This window comes from Notolabrus celidotus, chromosome 11 (genome assembly GCF_009762535.1).
Source record: "Notolabrus celidotus isolate fNotCel1 chromosome 11, fNotCel1.pri, whole genome shotgun sequence".
In the NCBI taxonomy this organism is placed as follows: Eukaryota; Metazoa; Chordata; class Actinopteri; order Labriformes; family Labridae; genus Notolabrus; species Notolabrus celidotus.
This window is the reverse complement of record NC_048282.1, coordinates 34,003,462-34,025,283: the sequence shown is the minus strand read 5'-3', so window position 1 is coordinate 34,025,283 and position 21,822 is coordinate 34,003,462. Positions and strand designations below refer to the sequence as shown.

At 41.1% G+C, this 21,822-nt stretch overlaps 1 protein-coding gene across 3 annotated transcripts in view; it reads left to right on the top strand.

Moving 5' to 3' along the window:
- Window positions 1–21,822, top strand: part of hnf4a (hepatocyte nuclear factor 4, alpha) — a 37,288-nt gene that overhangs the window by 11,705 nt on the left and 3,761 nt on the right. The window contains exons 1-8 of one of the 3 annotated variants that reach the window (XM_034694997.1): window positions 17,430–17,544; window positions 18,403–18,577; window positions 19,023–19,117; window positions 19,550–19,656; window positions 19,741–19,896; window positions 20,318–20,405; window positions 20,503–20,655; window positions 20,760–20,996. In XM_034694997.1, coding sequence (XP_034550888.1) covers window positions 17,457–17,544; window positions 18,403–18,577; window positions 19,023–19,117; window positions 19,550–19,656; window positions 19,741–19,896; window positions 20,318–20,405; window positions 20,503–20,655; window positions 20,760–20,996 — 1,099 coding nt within the window. In that variant the 5' untranslated portion in view covers window positions 17,430–17,456. Of the gene's footprint in view, window positions 1–17,429; window positions 17,545–18,177; window positions 18,282–18,402; window positions 18,578–19,022; window positions 19,118–19,549; window positions 19,657–19,740; window positions 19,897–20,317; window positions 20,406–20,502; window positions 20,656–20,759; window positions 20,997–21,822 lie in introns of those variants that run through there. The other 2 variants (XM_034694996.1, XM_034694995.1) reach the window with 2 other exon arrangements.

Genomic DNA, 21,822 nt, shown 5'->3' with positions numbered 1-21,822 from the left:
GACTTATTTATATGTTAATTAAATATTAAGCTGTTAGTTGAATCCAGTGAAATTAAAGGTTCTATATCTGACTGGGAAATGAATTCAATCAAGTGAAGAACGAGAAGGCCAACTCAAAATTAATGTCATAAATGAAATAAAAATCTTTGTTGTATTAAATCATGACACCACTTCAGTGAGCCGTGTGGTTTTAATGAAGAGCTAACAGGTCAAATCATATATCAATGTAACCTCCAATGATTGGTCATGATTCTGCAGGTTTCTTTTCTTGATGTTTGTCTTCTGGATTTAAACTGACTGTCTGACAGTCAGTGTTAAACTCCTTTACTTTTTGCCCTGAGACACTTCATCATAGAGCTCTGTTGGTCATTAAAGAGTCACTACCGAGCATGAACTTTATATCTGCAATGATTTGTTATGAAAATCTGGATCATAGTTACAGGGATTATGATGGTGTAATGATTTAATCTGGATAAGAGTATTAAACACTGCAGCCGTATAGGAACTATAAAGGTGTGCTATAGAAAACAGACAGCACCGTGTCCCAGTAAACAAATTACTGCTCTCATTAAGTGAAATTTAATCCACACTGTAATTAAATATGTGCTGTTTAAGAGAGGCAGGGAGCCCAATTAGCTTGTTTCTGGGTTAGGTTTTACATTCTGTTCACTTGACACTATTAATCCGCTGGTTCAGGTCTCCAATCAAATCTCATTGTGACAGGCATTAGGGGATTATCCCTGTGTGCTGTGGGCCCTAACAGCCGGCCCGGCGGCCCCGGCAAACAGCTCAGAGCGGCTACAGTAGCCCTGCTTCTCCTCCCAGCCTGCCTCAGCCTGGCCGGGCCCGAGAGAGCCGCCGCGGCTCATGGGCCGTCGCTCAGCTGGCCGGCTCACTGTCAGGGCTCGGCCTTCAGAGGGATGTATGGCCAGGATGGGACGCTGCACTTTAACAACACAGGTAAAAGGAAAAAAAAACACACAGGAAGAACTCTGAGAAGTAGGATAAAGGTGGTGCTGGATTTGAGGGCTTGTGCTTTAACACCAGAGAACCGTGGGAGAAATCTGCTGAGAGGCTGAAAGACTGAATGCTGAGCTGATGGAGGAATGTTTACAGAAGGGTTTCTGCTTGGAGTTTACTGTTGAACTGTTGTGGTAAAAGAAACCTATAAATGTTGATGGTTTGGATGTGTTGCTTCACTGAAGGAAGGATTGATCGCTGCAAATTAATGACAACATCCATGTTTGTTAAGTTCTGATGAGTACAGACTCTGTTGTTGGATTCTTTGTGGTGAATCTCTGCAATGATTCAGCAGTTTGAGCATTAATGTAGTTTGAAGGTGGGTGAGCCGCAGAGCAAACTGACTATGATCTTGTCCACATGATGGCAGCAGAAAACAGTGATATGTTGTCTGACTGGCAGTGAAGGTATCATACTGTGCAGTACATGTTTAAGGTGTTATCTCTGTTCTTCTACATTTCAGAGGGAAGAGTGTACTACATTTTTTTTATTTAGCTTCAGCGCTGCATTAACCTCCAATCAGCTTATAAAACAGAATGCATTGCTCCAGATTAAGTTGCTAATGATGAAGGTAGAGCCAGCTCAGTGTGGATAGTGCATGTGATCCTAACATGAAGGGAAGCACAGGTGAGGAAAATGCTGTAAAACTGATGAATGCAAAACGAGCGACACCTCTCTGAGACTTGGAGTACATTTTAAACAATGAAGCGCATGTTTCTTTAAGTGGCATGACAGATAGATCGATGGATGAACTTTATAGTCTGTTCCAAAAGTGACAGAAATTCTCCTTTGACTATGCTCAAAATTGCACATTCATATTAAAAATGCATGTAAAAAACTTTCAAAACACGGTACAGAAGCATAAGAGGGACTGTTAAAAAAGCAGCTGATTAAATGTGCTCCAGTGAAGTGTTTCATTTTATTCTCTGCAGCAGAAGTTCAGTAAAGGATCTGAATACTTGTATCACTGCTGTCCGTCGCTGCAATCTGAATGCAAATTATACTTGCAATCATTTTTGCAATCCTGCAGAAAAGACAGAACGTCAGACTTGTTGTTGGGCATTCAGATTTAACTGTATTACTCCTATTCTCTAAACTACAAAGGACGTGATTTCTGCAACCACTGCACAGGTCTGCAGCAGAATTTGAATGCACAGTCACTATTTTGTCTTTGCAAACATTTCAAACTCTTGAAATTGGTGTATTTTCTCTGTAGTGTTGCTTCTGCTTGTTTAGGAAAGGTATTTGAATGCTGCTGATGGCCTGTGGTGGGCGCTGCAGAGGACATAGGGTCACTGAAATCAATGATGGGAGTAAGTCTGTCCAAACAGAGAGAGACCAGAAGAGAGCAGTGTGTGACCTCTGCATTTTGCTGGGACAGTTTCATCTCCTCAGCTGCTCTGCTAAGACACACCGGTTACACTGATGCTGTAATAGGAATAATTAAAAAGTGATTGTCATGAAGAAATGAGCAAAATATCACAAATATTTAGAGCATATTTCACCAGTGCTAATCTGTTAATCAGTTTTAGATTAATGCCTCTTTGATTTAAGCCGGGGAAGCTCATTGCTGCCCGAGTGAGGAAATAAAAAACTTCCAGAAAGTCATTCTGATCAGAAACTTTTCAAAACAATGACTCAATTATCTGGAAAAAAAATGATTCAATAGTTCTGAAATATTTCAGATATCTCTTAAAGTTATGTCTACACTTCTCAAAATACTGAGACCGTCATATCCAGAGGAACAATATGAATATCTTTAGACAGTGGGTGATTTCTCTAAAATAAGTTATATTAATAATAATGATCAGTTTCTCTGTTATTTTAGAAAAGGATTATATCTAGAAGACTCATAATGTTGAATTCCACTTACAAACACCTCTTGGAATAATGACCTCCTGTTTTAAAATAATGGGTGCAGTTCCTCAATACTATAACCAATTATGAGGTAACATGTCTTCATTTAGGATAGTCAGCTGTGTCATTAAGACAAATGAGTTATAATATTGATCAATTACATCATTATGTTCAAGAAATGGACGTCATTATTTCCAGAAAAGTCATAATTGGGAGTCTAATAATTTGTTCATGTTTATTGTCGGTCATTACCAAGCGTGCCGGATACGGCCCTGGTGGTGAGGCTTTCAGCAGTGTGACTGCCCCCTGGTGGCTGGCTGCAGTATAGGTCAAAAAATCCGTCTCCCCCATTCATTTGAATGGGGGAGCAGTCAAACTTTAAAAAATAAATACACGTCGTACGAATGTTTCTCACATCCGTATGCTGTGGTTATATGTAGTTAGTATTTGACTGTTTTGTGTCCAAGGCCTCTTTTTTCTGAAAACTTTCTTTTTCTTTAGTTATTAGAGTTTAAAAAACGGGGTTTTACTTCCTGTTTCCTTTGATTCACAGCCGCCGTAGAACGAAACTTCAAAGGGCACACAGCGTCTTGTGACGTAACGCTGTAGGGCGGAGCTTATTACAAAGGCTTCACAGGCTCTGGCTGCACAATGGCGGCGCCCAGGAGAGGGATTTTTTGGTTTCAGAACTGTACAACGGGAAGAGGCGGAGCAACGCTGTCCATTTTTATTTACAGTCTATAATCATTACTCTGAGATATGTTATTACTTTGAGAAAATATCTTTATTTTGTTGACACTCAGTATTCTTAATTATGGATAACTTGTCATCTTAATATGTTTGAAATTGCCACATTATGAAAAAATTCCCAGCCGCACAGTGTGTGCCGATCGAGAAATGAGCCATCCAGACTTAGACTGTTTTTCATACCAGGCTGTAAACATGTTTATTTCTTTAAGATCGTCTCCTCTGAATTGGTGCGTATGTGGTTTCCGGTACTTCTGGAGCCAGTCTCAAGTGGTCACTCGAGGAACTGCAGTTTTGAACACTTCCACATTGGCCTCAATTCTCGCAGCTTGAGATTGACCCTTGCTTCTACAACAAAATCCTTAAAGCTGCTGTGAGGAACTTTTGATTTGTATCAATTTTGGCGCCCCATTGTGGACAAAGTGATACCTCTTATCTCTTGTTCTGTACATGCAAAAGTAGTGTTTTCAACAAAAACCTCACCCTATTGTCTTTTAACAGCCAGATGTATCACTCAATGTGATTATTTGCCATGAAAACAGCCGAAAAAGGATGTTTCTAAAGCCAAATGTCAATCATGTGTTCTGACACCTACCCCCACTGAGTGGTTTAAGGTATTAAAAATGACAACAGAGAAGGTATCAGTGTTGTTTTTTATGGTTTTGTTTGCTTTTGAAGGTCATAAAGAGGCATCAGTGTTGGTTTCAGTCTGTTTCTCAGCTGGTGAAAAACTCCTCATAGTGCCTTTAACTCTGTTGGATATGTGTCTTTGGACTTGTGTTAGATTTAAATTTTTGGGCTGTGTTGCATTCTGCTTGTGATTTTTTTGCAGTTAAATTTACTGTTGGTACTTTAAAATGTAGCAGAAAGCTTCAAACATCTACTTTATGACACAAGAGTTGTTTAAGTTCATCAAAAATTTGGGATATAAATGTTACCAACAAATGTTTTTGTGACGCATTGCCTATGTGCACAAGTTTGCTTGTGTTTCAGGTACTTTTGTGACTTTGGACGAACTTTTCCATTCTGAGTTGTTAAAGAATAAAGCTGAGAGGATCGTTATGTTATCACTTTGTTGTGATACTCTTTAATGTGTAAGACATTAAACTATCTATGATAAGTGGAGAAACAAAAGGTAAATAAATTATATTCATTTGTCTGTGCACCAAGCGACTTAAAATATGAAGGCTTTGCGGAAGTGCTAAGAAATGCAGTTCATCGAGCGTCCACTAGAGGCTGGCTGCAGAAACACCGGAAACCACATACACACCCATTCAAAGGAGACGATCTTTGCAGCTGAAATAAACATGTTTACAGCCTGGTTCAAAGAACACTTCAGGTCTGAATAGTTACTTTCTCTATCGGCACACACTGAACATGGGTGAATATTTTTATAACTCATTATTTTTGAAGATATTAAACTTGCGAGTTTTACCCAAATAAGGGCATGGCTGACTTGATTGACAGGCGGGCACACTGTAGCTGTTAGTGAAAAGGCTAAAGGCCCGCCTCTTTACCTCACACCAGCTCGACAGAAGTTAGGATGAGTCAGCATTTTCAATATGGCTCCCACCAATGATTGGCTTCAAAACCAATTGGATCAATTTGTTATACAGTCTATGGTGTGCACACACAGTTCATGCCACCCCCTGCAAAAGTCAGTGCCTGAGCTGGGCCACCCCGGTCAAAAAGTCTGGACATGCCCCTGTTTAAGAAGCAAATTCAGTATTTAACCACACAAAGCCATTTATTCAAATGTTATATTGCATACTAAGTCATTATTCAGAGATACTAAATCATTTTATTGAGATTTTCTGTCATTGTTCTGTCAAATGAAGTTGGTCTTTAAAAAATGAGCTCCTTATGTTTGCATACTTAATCTCCTTAGAATGACTGATGGGTGTATTTAAATAAACCAGGCAGTAATGGGCGTCCATATACGTTCCAATGGGATAAAGTTGAGTCCCTGAATCTGTATTCCTTGTTGTTGAAGCAGTCGAGGTTAAACCTGTATTGATTGTGTGATGACTGAGGGACCTGCAGAGAGATAAAGGTGCTCAGAGCAGAGCTGCTGACAGAGGGGATCAGGCCGGCAGTCAAAATGAATTCTCAGCAAAACAGAGTTAATGATTACCGACTCTTATCACAGACTGTGATTGATTTACGTCTTGCATGGGTCTTCGTGTTTATTGATGCAATTGTTTACTTATTTGGTGCACAGAGGCTACTTTGGTTCTCTGGTCTGGCTGCGTGTGTAACAGGATGAAGCTGGTTTTGCAGATTTAAAGTTGAGAGCGTGGCCTTCAACTTGAAATGAAAGAAAGTTTTTGGGATGTTTTTGCCTTAAATTGAAGTATGATGATAAAGTGATATTTGAAGAGATTGTGCATGACTTATACTAATTTGTGGACTTTGAAAAAGATTGTAAAGAGTTGCATAGATTGAGCATTACCCGAGGAAATAACTACTTATTTCAAACATTTTCAGGGTTTTTTTGTCAAGCAAAAAAGTACTTTTTAAATAAAACAACACGTGTGATTCATTATTACTCTTGGACCAAAGAGTCATTGCAATGTCACAACTCCTAACTTTAAATACACAGGTAAACTTTGCAAAAAAATCAAGCCACATGGCTGAAAAAGAACCAAAAATACACATTTTACATATATTTTTCTCTCTTTAAACACCATGAAAAGATACCTATAAGAATCTGTTTTGCAGCCAGAGTATATCCATGAACATGTTTGTAATTTTTGCACAAAAATCACAAAACATAGCTCCACTAAAGGTCATGAACTAGCTTTGGTTAGCACAGTTTTTTGGGCCCCCCATACTAGCTTCACTTGAGGATGTTCTCTGCAGGAAAAATTTGAAAATAACTTCTATCACCGGGTTTATAAAAGTCGTTTACACAGAATAAAAGCAGAAAAGAAGGAACCATATATTTTACAGACTGAGCTCTCTAACATAACACGGTTATGGAGTTGGTAATATCTACAAAATTAAGTATTTGATCAAAAACAGAAACATTAATCTTTGTATTTAAAGGCAATCAAAGTAAGTCACAATCCTCCAGTGGCACAGAAATCATGAAAACCCGCGGTCAGCCACAGGTGCTTGCACAAGCGATGTTATTTGCAGATAGTTATCTGTTGACAAGGTCTTTGCCATGACACTCTACTCACCTATCTCCTCCATCTACTGCAGGAGAGCGGAGCAGCAGCCTTTTTTCTGCTGCAGCCAGCACATTGTCTCCTTCTGTTTTACTCTTATCAACATCAACACGCTCCAGGACCAGCTCCTCAGACACTCACATTTCTCCTGAAGTCACGCTCCCTCAGAAAAATAAGTCCACAGACAGTTTAGATTCCAGTGATATTATGAACTCCTCCAGGGCCACCATAGTCGTCTCTTTTTCCCCTCTCAGCTGTCGGTTTCTGCATTTTGATTTTACTGTGCTGCTTCCCTGCCCTCTGCCTTTCAGATCGGACTTGGGGAAATGAATTGTAGTCATTGAGGAGAAGGTACAAATAGGCAGTGGTTGCAAATGGAGTTTGGTCAGTGGTCGGAGATTCCTATTCAGAAGATAGACAGGACTTTGTTCACAAACTGGAGTTTGAAGTTTCAAAGGGGAGAATCACACAAGTGTTACATCAGGTCTCAGCGAGCCTTTGACTTTTAGCCCCGGGGCAGGAGTTTGGGTGACTGATTATAAGACAGCACTCTCTGGCCCATCACACTTCAACATGGCAGCCTCAGCAGGTGTTTAACAGCTAAATGTATTCTGCAGCCATGATCATAGAGCTGTGTATGAATCCTGCTTCACATAAACTCAGCTACAGTTTATTTGTGATTACGATCATACAAAGATGTGTCATTAAACACACAACCAATAACCAAACAGTCAAAAAACAATCCACACAAGCACAGAAGAAGAAGAACGAAGAGCCCTGTCCTTAAAAAAATTAACTCATTAGAGCTCAAAAACAAAAAACACAACAAAGAAAGAAACTTGCTTGACCTCTTTGACATCACAAATAAGATTCAATTTAAAATGGCCCACTGTGCCTTCTGCATTAAAGATGTCTTTCCTTGTAAAAACTATTAAAAAAACATATTTTTAACGGTCTGAAATTTTGGCCTAACACATTTAAATCCAAACATAAACATATAAGCTGCCTCATACTCAGCTCTGTAATCAATTTTATCATTTTTTTTTAATGTAACTTTATTTTTCAAGTGTGTTCCACCAATGTGACATACAGCAAGGTAATCCCCTTGTACACAACAGTTTCAAAGTAGACCACCTAAACAGAACAAAACAAAAGGAACAACAAAAGGAACAAGACAGATTAATCAAGCATACAGATAGACAGATTTAAAGTTTTGTACTGACAATTACACACACAAAAAATCCAGAAACTTTTTATCATACTCCACCCTTTCTATTGCTCATCCCAACATGCAGTGCCTCACCCAGGGTTATGCATAGCATGAGATAAGTTAATGGGAAAATAATAAAAAATAGCTCTGTAATCAATTCAAACAATATTAACAACTCAAAATGTCCTTGATTTTAGGCAGCTTCTTTATTTTATTTGAATTAACATTGTCTTATTTTGTGCATTTTTAAAGCTCCTGTAAGGAATTTTCATCTTGTTTTTATCTGCTCTAGTATCAGACTGAACTAATGCACATTCTTCTTTATGACCTACAAAAGAAAACAAGACAGTTTCTGTTATTTCTTTATAGTTAAATATAATGTTTGAAACCACTGGTAGGGGGGTAGGCATTGGTCAAGTTTATCATCCGTACGCCACAGAAAAAAAAAGTTGTGTTTTTTAACATTTTGCATGACAGATTTCAGATAAGTGAAACATTTTGTGTTCCAACAACACGAGTTGAGATTTTCTCTCCAGAAAATAAGCATGTCCAGGTTAAATGGAGAAAAGAGATCAGAGGCTAATGTGAGCTTGCTAAGCTAAAACGTGGATTCATCCATCCATCCATCCATTATCTTGACCGCTTATCCCGTTAGGGGTCACGGGGGGCTGGAGCCTATCCCAGCTGGCTTCGGGTGGAAGGCAGGGTACACCCTGGACAGGTCGCCAACCTATCACAGGGCTAACGCAGAGAGACAGACAACCATTCAAGCACACACTCACACCTACGGGCAATTTAGAGTGATCAAACAACCTGTTTTTGGATTGTGGGAGGAAGGCGGAGAACCCGGAGAGAACCCACGCATGCGCGGGGAGAACATGCAAACTCCACACAGAAAGGCACCCGCCCGGACGGGGATTCGAACCGGGAACCTTCTAGCTGTGAGGCAACAGCGCTACCCACTGCATCACTGTGGATTTAGTCCCAGTGATATCACCCATTAGTTTCTGAAGCAGAGTTTGGAAATGCATTGCTTGTAAACATGTTTGATTTTGCTCTAAAGACGGACATTTCAACATGGGTGTTAGTAGGGTTTTGTGGGTTTTTTGGGCCAGCCTCGTGTGGACACTTGAGGAACTGCAGTTTTTAGCACTTCTGCATTGTCTTCATATTTCAACATCAGAGGCTGCTGTTTGGAGAGAATGTCAGGAAAAGAGAGTGAAGTAAACAAGCATCAAAGGGTTGAGGGGAAAAGCCAGATTCCATAGGGTCCGTGTCCGGGCCGTCTCCGATGCTTCACGGCACTGGATCTGATAGGTTTCTATTCTAGTCAATGTGTTAACTTCCACTGGATCCACTCCGTTCAGAGCCCTCCGGATCAGCTTGCAGAATACTGTCAGTCTTGTTCTGTGTTATCAGATCAATATGACAGAGTTGCAAACAAAAATGACTAAAGAAACATTTTTTTTACTGTTGATGCAGGAAGAAGCCATCTTGGATTTTGAGCTCAGGGTTATTGAAGTTGCTCAGAATTTCCGAGTAGGCATTCCGCCTTTAGGGGGTGTTGTGGGGGACGTGTCCAACTGATCCGTGTACGGTCCGTCTCTGATCCCTTCAACACCCACCAGTTGCGTTTTCAGAATGCAGCACGGAGCAGGACCGCCGGACAGCTGGAGTCATGTGACCGAGGTTTTCCTGCAGTAATCACTGAATCAAGGATTCTCCTCCTCCTCTCCTCATCCGTGTTGTCTTTCTGGTCCTCTGAAAACCTCTGACCTGTTGACTCCAGGTCCTGGCTCCGCTCATCATGACTTTGGTTTGTTGTTGTAGTTAAGTGAAATATGATCTGGTGATAACACAGAGTGTTTTATTCTGAAAATTAACCTGTTTTCATTTTGTTTTGGTGAAACCTGACTTCCTGTCCCGCTCCATCTGCTCTGTTGAGATTGATGTGTCGTGCTCCGGCATCCGGCAAGAATAGAAGTCTTGTGTATCTGATCCGGAGGGCTCCGACCTGCCGGATCAGAGATGCAGCCGGAACTCAACGGAGTGGATCCAGTGGAAGTTAACACATTGACTAGAATAGAAACCTATCAGATCCGGTGCTGTGACAGATCGGACAAAGACCAGACACGGTCCGCTGGAATTTGGTGATGAGGATTTCCTACTTCGGAGATCAAATGTAAGGCAGCGTTTGCACAGAGAGCGAGGCCGCCTGCAGGAAGTGGAGGATTACTCGAATAACTGGGGAATAGTTACCGCTGACTGTCACATAGGCATTGAAATAAACTTAAGCTTTACCTTCATGGTGTAAATCTAACAGCTGAAAGGAGTATTACTCTATGGAGGTGCTTTATGATTAAAATCCTGCGACGTGCACTTTGATGACAGGCTGCACCAAATACACCAGAATTTGTAACCTGACCCATTATGTGCTGCTTTCTTCCATTCATGTAGTTTTGTGTTTTATTGCCTCATGTACGTGTCAACCCACTGTGGGAATGTATGTACAGTATGCTAAGACAAACCCCCCACCACCTGAAAGAGCAGATAAGTTGTGAGGAGTCCGAGCTAAGGTGTGCTATCTACCTCATCGGGACAGTTTGTCAGTTCATGATTAAGAAAGCTATAACCCAGCAGATTATACTTTATAGTCCTGTATACGACTGTTCCTTGAGGAGTTCACAGAACTTAAGATGGACGCAGTAATAAAAGCCCTTTAATGGCAGGGCAGATAAGATTTGCTGTGAGTGACTCATTCATAGCTCCACACTGATTCTTCCATCATCACCCCCTCCTCCCCTCCTCCTCCTCCTCCTCCCCCCCTCTGCTTTGAAATAATCAGCACACTTCTTGAGCAAATATGGGCAGTGCAGGGGAGCCGATCGAACATGAAGAAATGTTGTAATGGATGACCTCTGTACACACAGGTGAAACAACACGAGCATCGCAGGAGTCTGTAGTAATCTGCTGATCATCTTTTGATCACGGCCGTAGTTTCTGTTGAGTGAATCGTCTTGTTTGAGATCCTCACAGCACTTTTTCACTCAGAGACTCAAAGATCAATGACTTTGAATCTCCTGTCTGTAGATTTGATCTCTTTCATTTCACTTCTGATTGGATCAGTGTGACAGGTCAGTGTTTAATCACTGAGAGTGGTGCACAGGAGCCTTGGGGAATGTTATAGTGTTTACCTGCTGGAAGAAAAATAATTTTATGAGCGCCCAGTATAATTTGAGTGTATGGTTAACGAGTGCACGTACGTGGAGGTTTACTGCCTCTGAGGTCTGGATGAACTCCAGATCGTTGACCTACTGCTATGTACTGGCACTTTCTCTTCAAATACAAGACTACTGTTTGCTGTGTGACATGGAGGAGGTGGACACTTTGCGCAAGAAGAGGATTTTATTTTCGAAGTAATCAGAGTCAGGATAATGTCCGAAAAATCCTGCGTGAAAAACACCAAAAAATACTTATTTTTTGGGGCATTTTGGGATTTAATTCTTAAGAACTTATTTCTAATATTATTATAGTATCATTATGAGCTGGAGCCTTCTTTAAATTCAACTTTGTACAGACAGCACCTTCTAAACAGGAAAACATGCAGCCCTCACAGAGACTCAGGAAAGACCAAACAGACAGATTGTGAGCAAGAGATCCAAGACTAAAGCAAGAGAGAAGAAGGTTATGGAATATTTAGAGACAGATGAAAGGTAATAAATACATAGACACATAAATAAGATAAAACTGGGGAGAAATTAAATGAAGATGATTAAATTAGTTATATAAGACAAAATAAAATCTGAAATCAAACTCATGTCAATGAGAACAATTTTTAAAAAATTAAACAAGGCTGTGAACAGACTCCAAATTAAAAGCCAGATAAGAAAGACAGGGCTTTATTCTTAGACTCCTATGCCTCTAATTCAAGATAAAAAAAACAGTAAAAACATTTGAAATAAACAGTTCCAATTAAATTCCAGCTTGGTGTAATATTTGTTAATTTTTCAGTGTTATGATAACTCCTCAAATTCTGGCATTTTAACAGTAGATATCTTATTTAAAAAGCTATAACAAAACATAAAAGCTCATTATAATTGATAAAAAAATCACCAACTTTGTGAAAACAGATTTAGCTAGAAGATCAGTAGTTTAACCGAAACAATAGTCTCAATGATGTCCCTCATTGGTCTCTGAAGAGGTTTTATAAAGCCCAAAGGAGGCGACTGACACATAACAACACACAATATAATCAAAACAGATGAGTTATAAAAAGATTCATCCTTTTGTAGAGTCGTCATGGATTAAGAATTCAGTCATAGACATTAAAACTGTTTCATATACCAGGCTGGAAACATGTACTGTAAAATGGGCATTTTAACATGGGCTCTGATGCTTTTGACACCAGCCTCTAGTGCAGGGGGCTCCTAAAGTGTGGGTCCGGACCCCCTGGGGTAGCGAGACACCAATGTGGGGTCGCGAGATTTGTCTTCCAGTTTTTGATAATCTAAACTTGCTTATTTTACCCATTCATCCATCCATCCATCCATCCATCCATCCATCCATCCATCCATCCATCCATTTTCTTCCGCTTATCAGGGGTCGGGTCGCGGGGGTAGCAGTCCGAGCAAATTGACCCAGACATCCCTCTCCCCAGCAACACTTTCCAGCTCCTCCTGGGGAATCCCAAGGTGATCCCAGACCAGGCGGGAGATATAATTCCTCCACCGCGTTCTGGGTCTACCCCGGGGCCTTCTCCCAGTTGGACGTGCCCGGAACACCTCCAAAGGGAGGCGTCCGCTTATTTTACCCATTATTGTAAAAACGTAGACACAAATAGTAGTTACATTTGAAATGAAACCCTGCAAATAAGTACATTTCATTAGTTTTCTGCCTTTCTTTGTTGCCAGATGACTCGTAAAGTTAGGGTTAGGGTTAGCTAACATTTGATTAAAGGTGACATATCACGCTTTTTTCATCAATATATATTGGTCTAAGAGGTCCCCAAAACAGGTCTTTAAAGTTTATGCTCAAAAAAAAACTTTGAAATCAGATTTTGGCATGCCTGAAAAACCCTCTTCTTCATTCCTCATCAGAACACTCTGTATTCCCTCTGACCACGCCCCCTCAGGAAGTGGATGTGCCTCGGCTCTCCAGCACGTTGATCTAATGTTTTACTGTTTCTTGTTGTTTTATTTATCAGTATGTAGACGTGTGTCTTGGTACACAGCTACAAACATGTAGCTATGTGGCTATGCTAACTAGCGCTAGCACTTATCCATGATAAATAAAAATCATCCACTAGATCTTCAAATCTGCAGACGTGGGGAGTAAAACCGACCTCTGCCAGAAAGGCAGCAGGACCTTTCTGAACCATTGGTCACAGATTTAGTGTTTCTTGTTGTTTTATTTGTCAGTATGTCGACGTGTGTCTTGGTACACAGCTACAGCTAGGACATGTAGCTATGTAGCTATGCTAACTAGCGCTAGCACTTATCCATGATAAATAAAAATCATCCACTAGATCTTCAAATCTGCAGACGTGGGGAGTAAAACCAACCTTTGTGTTTATTAAGACAGCCTACAACTAGCATGCCTCCCTCTTAAGCTCCTTGTTAGCACACATTTGTGCAGGTAATGAAAAACGGAGGAGGGATTCAGTATTATTTTATACAGTCTATGGGCTGAACAAGCTCCGAGCTCTGACTCCGTGACAGACCGGATATTGTTGTTACGTAACAAAAACACGGAAGTCTGAAACGGCTCGTTTCACACACATTTACAAAAAGGTGGAGAAATCAGAACAGGGGCAGAATGGATTTTTTTCATTCTCGGGGGGTTTGTAGACATTCCGGGGACACATATTTCAGGTAAAGAATCATTAGAAAGTCAATTTTGCATGATATGTCACCTTTAACTAAAGGATCAGTATCAGCAGGTTAATTCAAGTCTTAACATGACGTAACTGATCCAAAACAACATCAAGCAGATACATTCAACAACATTTAAATCCTTTATTGGTGTTATAAATACACCAATTTTACACTCATGCACTTTATAATCCCAGCTGTATTATATGACATTATACTGCTCATCATTCATTAACTGTTCACTCAGCAGCTTCACTTCAGAGGAGCAGAAATTACTCATTGATACTTTAACACTTAACAATGATCTTAGGTTTATTTAAGATCATATTTCAGTCAGGTTTTAGATCTTAAATCACAAACATTAAACATTTATATACTTCTCATAGATGAGAAATAATCAACCATGAGAGGTTTTTATCTTGTAGCGTTCAGATTTCTGTAGATGATAATCTCGGTGGTAAAAAGAAAAAAAGGGTTTATGATGCTTCGGCTGTTTATTACTCGAGATAAGCTTCATAAATGAAGGCAATATTTGTGATTTTTGAAGCATTAAATGAATACATGATATAGAAACAGGCTGTGTGGAGAGGAATACAATTCAGACTGATTTAACATGAGTCACAGCTGCATTGATACTCAAACAGAAGCCTCTCATTTAATATGCAAAGTGCTTATTTAACTTACATTTATTTTATTTCTTTCAATTTCCAATTTTTCAGAGAATATTTTGATTTTTTTTGTCACAACAATTTCAAATATTAAAGATGCACAGTAATGTCAGAGCATCCACAAAATCAGAGAGAAATTTAACCTGTGAAGAAAACCTTAGGAGGAATTATCACCTCCACATTATTTCCTCAGTCCTCTTGACAACAGCAGAAACCTTTCAGACTTTTTATTGCAATAAACAGAAAAAGCAAAGTGTTTTCTTTCCACTGGAGGATAAATCTTTTGTATTTTTCATTCTTGATTCATCTAAAAAGTTCCTTTAACCCACTGAAGACTATCAACACTGCCTCTGAGGAGCAGCCCCCACTCTCTCTCTTTTTCTCCTACAACAACAAGTGTGGAGCTTTTGGATCAGCCTCACGTGCGCCTTTCATTTCCACAAACAATGGAGTCTTTTACATAAAGGCATCACTTTGCTTTAGCAAGACTTATAACTTTGGTTAATATGCGAGAATTAACTCAGATTTAGGCATTACACATGGAAGTAGGTCTGAATATGACGGACGGATATGATCTGGAAAGTGGGTTTCCTGTGGCGGGACAGGTCCTCTGAACTAGAAATTACATTTCCACTGTGCAGGATTAGAACGCTGTAACATTTATTTATTCAAATTACAAAAGTAAAAGAAGTTAAACAGTCGACAGATAAAGAGAATGAGGCTGGTGGAGCTAACATTTAACTAAAATCTGGTATCATATTTGTTTAAAGTGCTTTTATTTTGAAAGTCACGTCTTATTTTGAAAAGTAAATAGCTCTTTGAGTGGATGCATTAATTAACAGGCTCAGTCAAACAATTTTTACCCTTCAAACTCAGGTGTTGCTTTTCATTATTGTCTTGAATTAAAGCTGCCTTCACTCCAATAAATATAAACTGTAGTAATTTAAATCATCCTGAAAACTGTTTAACCACACTGAAGAGTGTTGCATGATATCCATGCAGGGACGTGTCAGTCTCAACACAAAACTCTGAAGTTCAGGTTCAGTATTTGGACCATTAGCAGACACTCTGAGGTCTCCTGCAGCGGCAAACGATGCAAAGTGTCTCAAAACCACAGACTGTGACGTCACCTGTCTGTTTCTGAAGCGCTGTTTTGAAGCAGGAGCCATATTGGAAATTCTGAACTCAACCTAACTTCTACCAAGCTAGTGTGAGGTAAAGAGGCGGGCTTTGAGCCTCCTCGCCAACAGCTACAGTGTTCTGGCCTGTCAATCAAGACAGCCATGTCTTTATATGGGCAAAACTCATACCTTTAATCTCTTTGAAAATAACAATTCATTAAGATTGATAGAGAAATTAGCTATTCAGGCTAAAATCATTTTCTGTACCAGGCTGTAAACATGTTTATTTCTGCTGTAAAGATCGACTTTTTAGAATTGGTGTGTATGTGGTTTCTGTTGCTTCCAGAGCCAGCCTCTAGTGGACACTCAGGGAACTGCAGTTTTTAGCACTTCTGCATTGGACTCATATTTTCAGACCGGAGGTTGCCTGCTTGGCTTTCACAGAGTTACAGATTACTGATTGAGTTAGAAGCCAACAGAAGATTTCTGGAGATGCTGTTTTTGTTTTTTAAAGTTATATTTTTGGGGCTTTTGAACCTTTATTAGAAAGGACAGGAGAGTGGATAGAGCTGGAAACTGTGAGAGAGAGCGGGGGACTGACATGTGGGAAAGGGGCTGCATGCTGGAATCGAAACCCACTGGGCCAAATCTGGTGTGTATGTGGTTTCTGGTACTTACTGAGCCAGCCTCAAGTGGACACTCGAGGAACTGCAGTTTTTAACACTTCCACATGTGCTTCATATTTTAGCTAAGCTTCAATTCTCATGGGCGGAAGTTGCTGCTTGCTCAAAACGAACAATTTGTGCCTCTTTCACTCTGGGTAAACACTCGAGGATTTCAGGGAACTGTTGTTTAGTAATAAGGGAAATACTTCCTCCTGAAAAGAGGTCAGTTTGTAAAAGAAGTGGAGGTGTAAAGTAGCAGATCTAACACAGAGAGAAGACCCAACATTGATCCACCAATACAAGAGAATAGAAAGTCATTTATTCTCTTTATAAAAGCTACACAGTGTGAGTTAACACCAGATCTTTTCCAAACGCACCATCAATACATAGATCAAAAAAGAGCGAGTGTTTGGAAGAAACCTCTAGCAGAACCAGACTGATGGTGGACGGCCATCTGCAAGGACAGCAGGACAGCAGGACAGAGGGAGAGACAGAAAGAGGACAGTATAAATGATGTGATCTGCTTCAGTAAAGTAAGACCCAACACGCTGACCCTCATCTCCTTCAGACTGACTGTGAGCTGAGATTTGCTGCATGTGATACCAGCATGCTAATCAAAGTGTTGGCTGTAAACTGGACTGGTTTAAAGTGGTGCAGCTGTGATTTGGCAAAGCCCTGACCCTGATACAGCTCTCATGGAGGAATTGTTGATCCATTACTGAGCGAGGAGGGATGGCAGGTATCAAAGTTGTGCTACTATCTCCTCTAAAAAAGAAAAAACAGGCCTGTGATATGCTGGTTGATGTTTGACTAAACCCCCTCAGTGACGGAGAGACGCTCCACCTCTGCTCTGGTTAGCCGCACGAGGGGAAGGAGGAGAGGGAGCCCTGCTGTCAGTCACTCGTCTCCAGCAGGGCGCCATCACACTCGGCTTGGCCCTGGGGAGCTACCTTGTCAGTGGGCGGAGCTATAGGTTAAAAAAAAGAGGGAGGGGGGGTTGGTGGAGGTGTGAGAATGGAAGGAAGAGGAGGAGGAGGAGGAGGGGGGTGCATCAGCTTCTTGGACAAGTCTTTCTGCCTCTCTGACAGCTAGTTGAGAATCTGTTGGTCCAAAGCGCTGGCAGACATGGACATGGCAGACTACAGCGAGGCTCTGGACCCAGCTTACACCACGCTGGAGTTTGAGAACATGCAGGTGCTCCCACTGGGGACAGGTGAGTGTCATATATGCAGATCTGTGCATGTGAACTTTGAGACTTTTACTGATTTAAAACTCTGCTCATGCAGCAGAGAGGGGACAGGAGGGAGTCGTAGCACGGGGTGATAAAAGGGGTCATCTGTCCGTCTGCTCGCTCTCCTTCAGTGGTCTCCTTTTTTTTTTTTTTATCACCGGTGAAACATTAAGAGGTTCTGATTTACGAGGCGCCGCCGTGTTCTAACTCAGGGTCACTTGGCTGGAGCTTGTTTGAGCTTGTGGAGGGATGTGGAGTCAGACTGATATTCATCCTCTAATGAAGCAGAGGTTTGAGTATCTCCTGTTACAAACAGTCTTTTCCCACACTCACTTTAAAGTGAAAAGAAAGTCTCACAGTGACACCACCTGATTTATAAAAGCAGTCTCCCATGACGCACGGCTGTGATCCTCATTCTTAAATTCCCAATGAGACAAAATGAAAAGTAAAACAGAGCTTACAACTGGATCCTTCCTCCAGTGTATTATCTAAAAGTGTTTGTTGAGTCGGCCTGCAGCCTGTGTCATGACACACTCTATGATTGATTGACCCGGTCTGGTGACTGTGTGGGTGACGAGAAAGAAAGCTGTCTCCAGTGATTGCCTTTTCCGAGGTAATCAAGCCGACATCAGTGACTCTCTGTTGACTCTGTTTGAGCCACTCAGGCAGCTCACAGATCCTCCACACAGGGACTCATGAAGGCCGCTTTTTGATCAGCTGTCAGTGATCAAACCTCGGCCGTTCACACCTTCTTGAATCAATCAAACACCCTTTTTAAAGCTCTTTTTTATTAAATCACTCTTCCTCTGTTTTCTTTTATGCTTCCTCTCTCTCCTTCAGACTCCTCACCAGCTGAGAGCACCAACATGAACGCCCCTGGCCACCTGGGTGCGGGCAGCCTGTGTGCCATCTGTGGAGACCGAGCCACTGGCAAACACTACGGGGCGTCCAGCTGCGACGGCTGCAAGGGCTTCTTCAGACGCAGCGTCCGCAAAAACCACATGTACTCCTGCAGGTGAGGACGGACCGAAAGAGTCCTGAACACTCAGTCTTTTAAATATTCTTTGATACTGTTGCAAACATGACACATGCAGCTTTCAACCATATCTACACTGAGGTGTGAATGAGCCAGAGCTGCAACTAGACACTCTTAATTAAGTTTTTCCTTGATTAAACTATGACAGGCAATCATATAACGGTCTGTTATAGTTCTCAAAGCTCTAGGAAATGTTCAAGTATCACGCTTTCTGCAGGAGACAAACATTTTTAGTGAACTGCATTAAAAAAAGCATCAAATTCAAACAGTCTAACATCTGGAAACCTCAAAAACTGCATTATATATTCTGCAAAAAATGTCTCCATTGCTGCAAGCTCTGGACCCGTTGTTGCAGCTACAGTTGCTTCACTCTTTCAAGTTTCTCTCCGACAGCACAAACAAACATGTTCCACTTATTTTCCAGGTTCAACAGACAGTGTATTGTGGACAAAGACAAGCGAAATCAATGCAGATACTGCAGACTGAAGAAATGTTTCAGAGCTGGCATGAAGAAAGAAGGTGGGAGTCTTTTATCTACAGGAAAACGTCTCGGTCTTTAAACTCAATCATTTTTTTGTTTTTTTGTGTGAAAACAACAGAATTTACTCGTTTAATCAGCAAATCAGTGCTGCAGTGCGAGCCGTCCGCTCTGAATCGAGTGTGTCGCAATCCTCATGAGAGAAGCACTTTGTTAATGTTCACTCCGTGGAGCGCTGGAGTCTCTAACCAGCTTATGCTGAGCAAACATTTCCCTGCAATAATAGCCATATACTGATAAACATGATGGCCTTGGAGGAGTTATTCTTCTTTTAAATGACTCTGCTTTCGTTTTGCAACGAAGACACGCAGAGTAAATTAAATGTTTTTGTTTTCTTTTTAATGGATTTAGCAGCATGAAAACAGAACATCTGTCTCATGCAACTGAATAAAGCAACATGTGTTTCTTTTTAGCCGTGCAGAATGAAAGAGACAGAATCAGCACCAGGAGATCCAGCTATGAAGACAGCAGTTTACCATCCATCAACGCACTCATCCAGGCAGACGTGCTGTCAAGACAGGTAAGACCTTCACCGTCATCTAGCTGTGATTAATCACCTGTAACACAGCATTAAATGACACCCCTCCTCTTCCTCCTCATCCAGATCACCTCCCCTGCTCCCATACTGAACGGCGACATCAGAACCAAAAAGATCGCCGCCATCACAGACGTTTGTGAGTCCATGAAGCAGCAGCTGCTGGTCCTGGTGGAGTGGGCCAAGTACATCCCGGCCTTCTGTGACCTGCCCCTGGATGACCAGGTAAGGCTCATACACAGACACAGAGTACATAGTTGTATAGACACTCTGGTCACTCATCAACCAGGAGGCTCAGATATATAGAGTGAGTCTGCAGGAGAGCACAGGACTGAGACTGAGTGAAAACTGATAAAAGGGTTTGTCTGTTTTCATCAGCTGAAACCTCAAACTCTTCCTCCACTGTGGTTAATGTATTTTAATCCTGAGTTAGAATATGATGAGCTGGTTTTAAGGTTACATCCCCTCCTCCAGAATCATTGCAGAATCATTAACAGTGTCATCACCGGGCCTTGGTAACTCATTTGCTGATTGCACTGGAGAGAGCTAGTGTTTTCTTATTCTCTCTGCAGAACAAATCTGTGAACGGCTGCAAAGTTTGTCTGTAGAGTCAAAATCACTCAGCTTCAAAGTGTGTGTTTTTCAGGTGGCGTTGCTGCGAGCTCACGCCGGAGAACATCTCCTCCTCGGGGCTGCAAAGAGGTCCATGCTTTACAAAGACATCCTCCTATTAGGTAAAACTGGCATACAAAGAGGAGTTTCACCAAACTGTCTCATCCTGAGTTAATTTCTAAGGTTTTAAATCATGCTGTAAATTTGATTCTCCTGCAGGAAATGACCACATCATTCCCAGAAACTGCCCCGAGCTGGAGGTGGGCCGGGTGGCCGTGCGGATCCTGGACGAGCTGGTGCTTCCCTTCCAGGAGCTTCAGATAGACGACAATGAATACGCCTGCTTGAAAGCCATAGTTTTCTTCGACCCAGGTACTGACTCATCTCTGTGATTGTTTGATATCAGCAGGAAGTTCAAAAGAGAGTAGACACATGAAAAGTTGCACCAAATCAAAACAGTTTCTTCTTCTTCTCAGATGCTAAAGGTCTGAGCGACCCTGGAAAGATCAAACGGATGCGATACCAGGTTCAGGTGAGCCTGGAGGACTACATCAACGACAGGCAGTACGACTCCAGGGGACGCTTCGGGGAGCTGCTCCTGCTGCTGCCGACGCTACAGAGCATCACCTGGCAAATGATCGAACAGATCCAGTTCGTCAAACTCTTCGGCATGGCCAAGATCGACAACCTGCTACAGGAAATGCTCCTGGGAGGTGAGCTCTTTCACATCTCTGGAACCAGATCTTTGATATTTGGAGTTTTGTTTACTGCAAGTCCACAATAGAGGACTTTGATGCTCTTTAAAAAGCCAACAGAAACCCAAATCCACTACAGTCTTCTTACGTTGTAACCGAGGCTCTTATGTTTGTAATGGTAAGCACCTTAAAAGTTTTATAGTTTCAATACAGAATTTAAATTTTGAGGTTTAAGCGGCCGCAAACTTTCCTAATGTTGGGTTCAGATTGGGCGTGGTTAAGCCGGGATATATTTATGTAAGTAATCTGAGGTTGAATCATTCAGAAAGTCGCACGCCATCTGTGGAGGAATTTAAGATCAGGAGATTTATGTTATGAAACAAGAGGACACAATACGGTGTGGTAAGATACGACACAATACTATACAATACAACATGACACGACTCGATACAGTACGATACAATGCAATATGATACAATATGATATGATACGATGCGACATGACACTATACAATAAGATGCGATACGACACAATACGACTTGATACAATATGATACAATGCAATACAATACAATGCGATACGATACAATACGATACAATGCGATACGATACAATACGATACGATACAATACGATACGATGCAATATGATACAATACAATACAATACAATGCGATACGATACAATACGATACGATACAATACGATACGATGCAATATGATACAATACAATGCAATACAATACAATACAATACAATACAATGCGATACGATGCAATACGATACAATGCGATACGATACGATACAATACGATACGATGCAATATGATACAATACAATACAATACAAT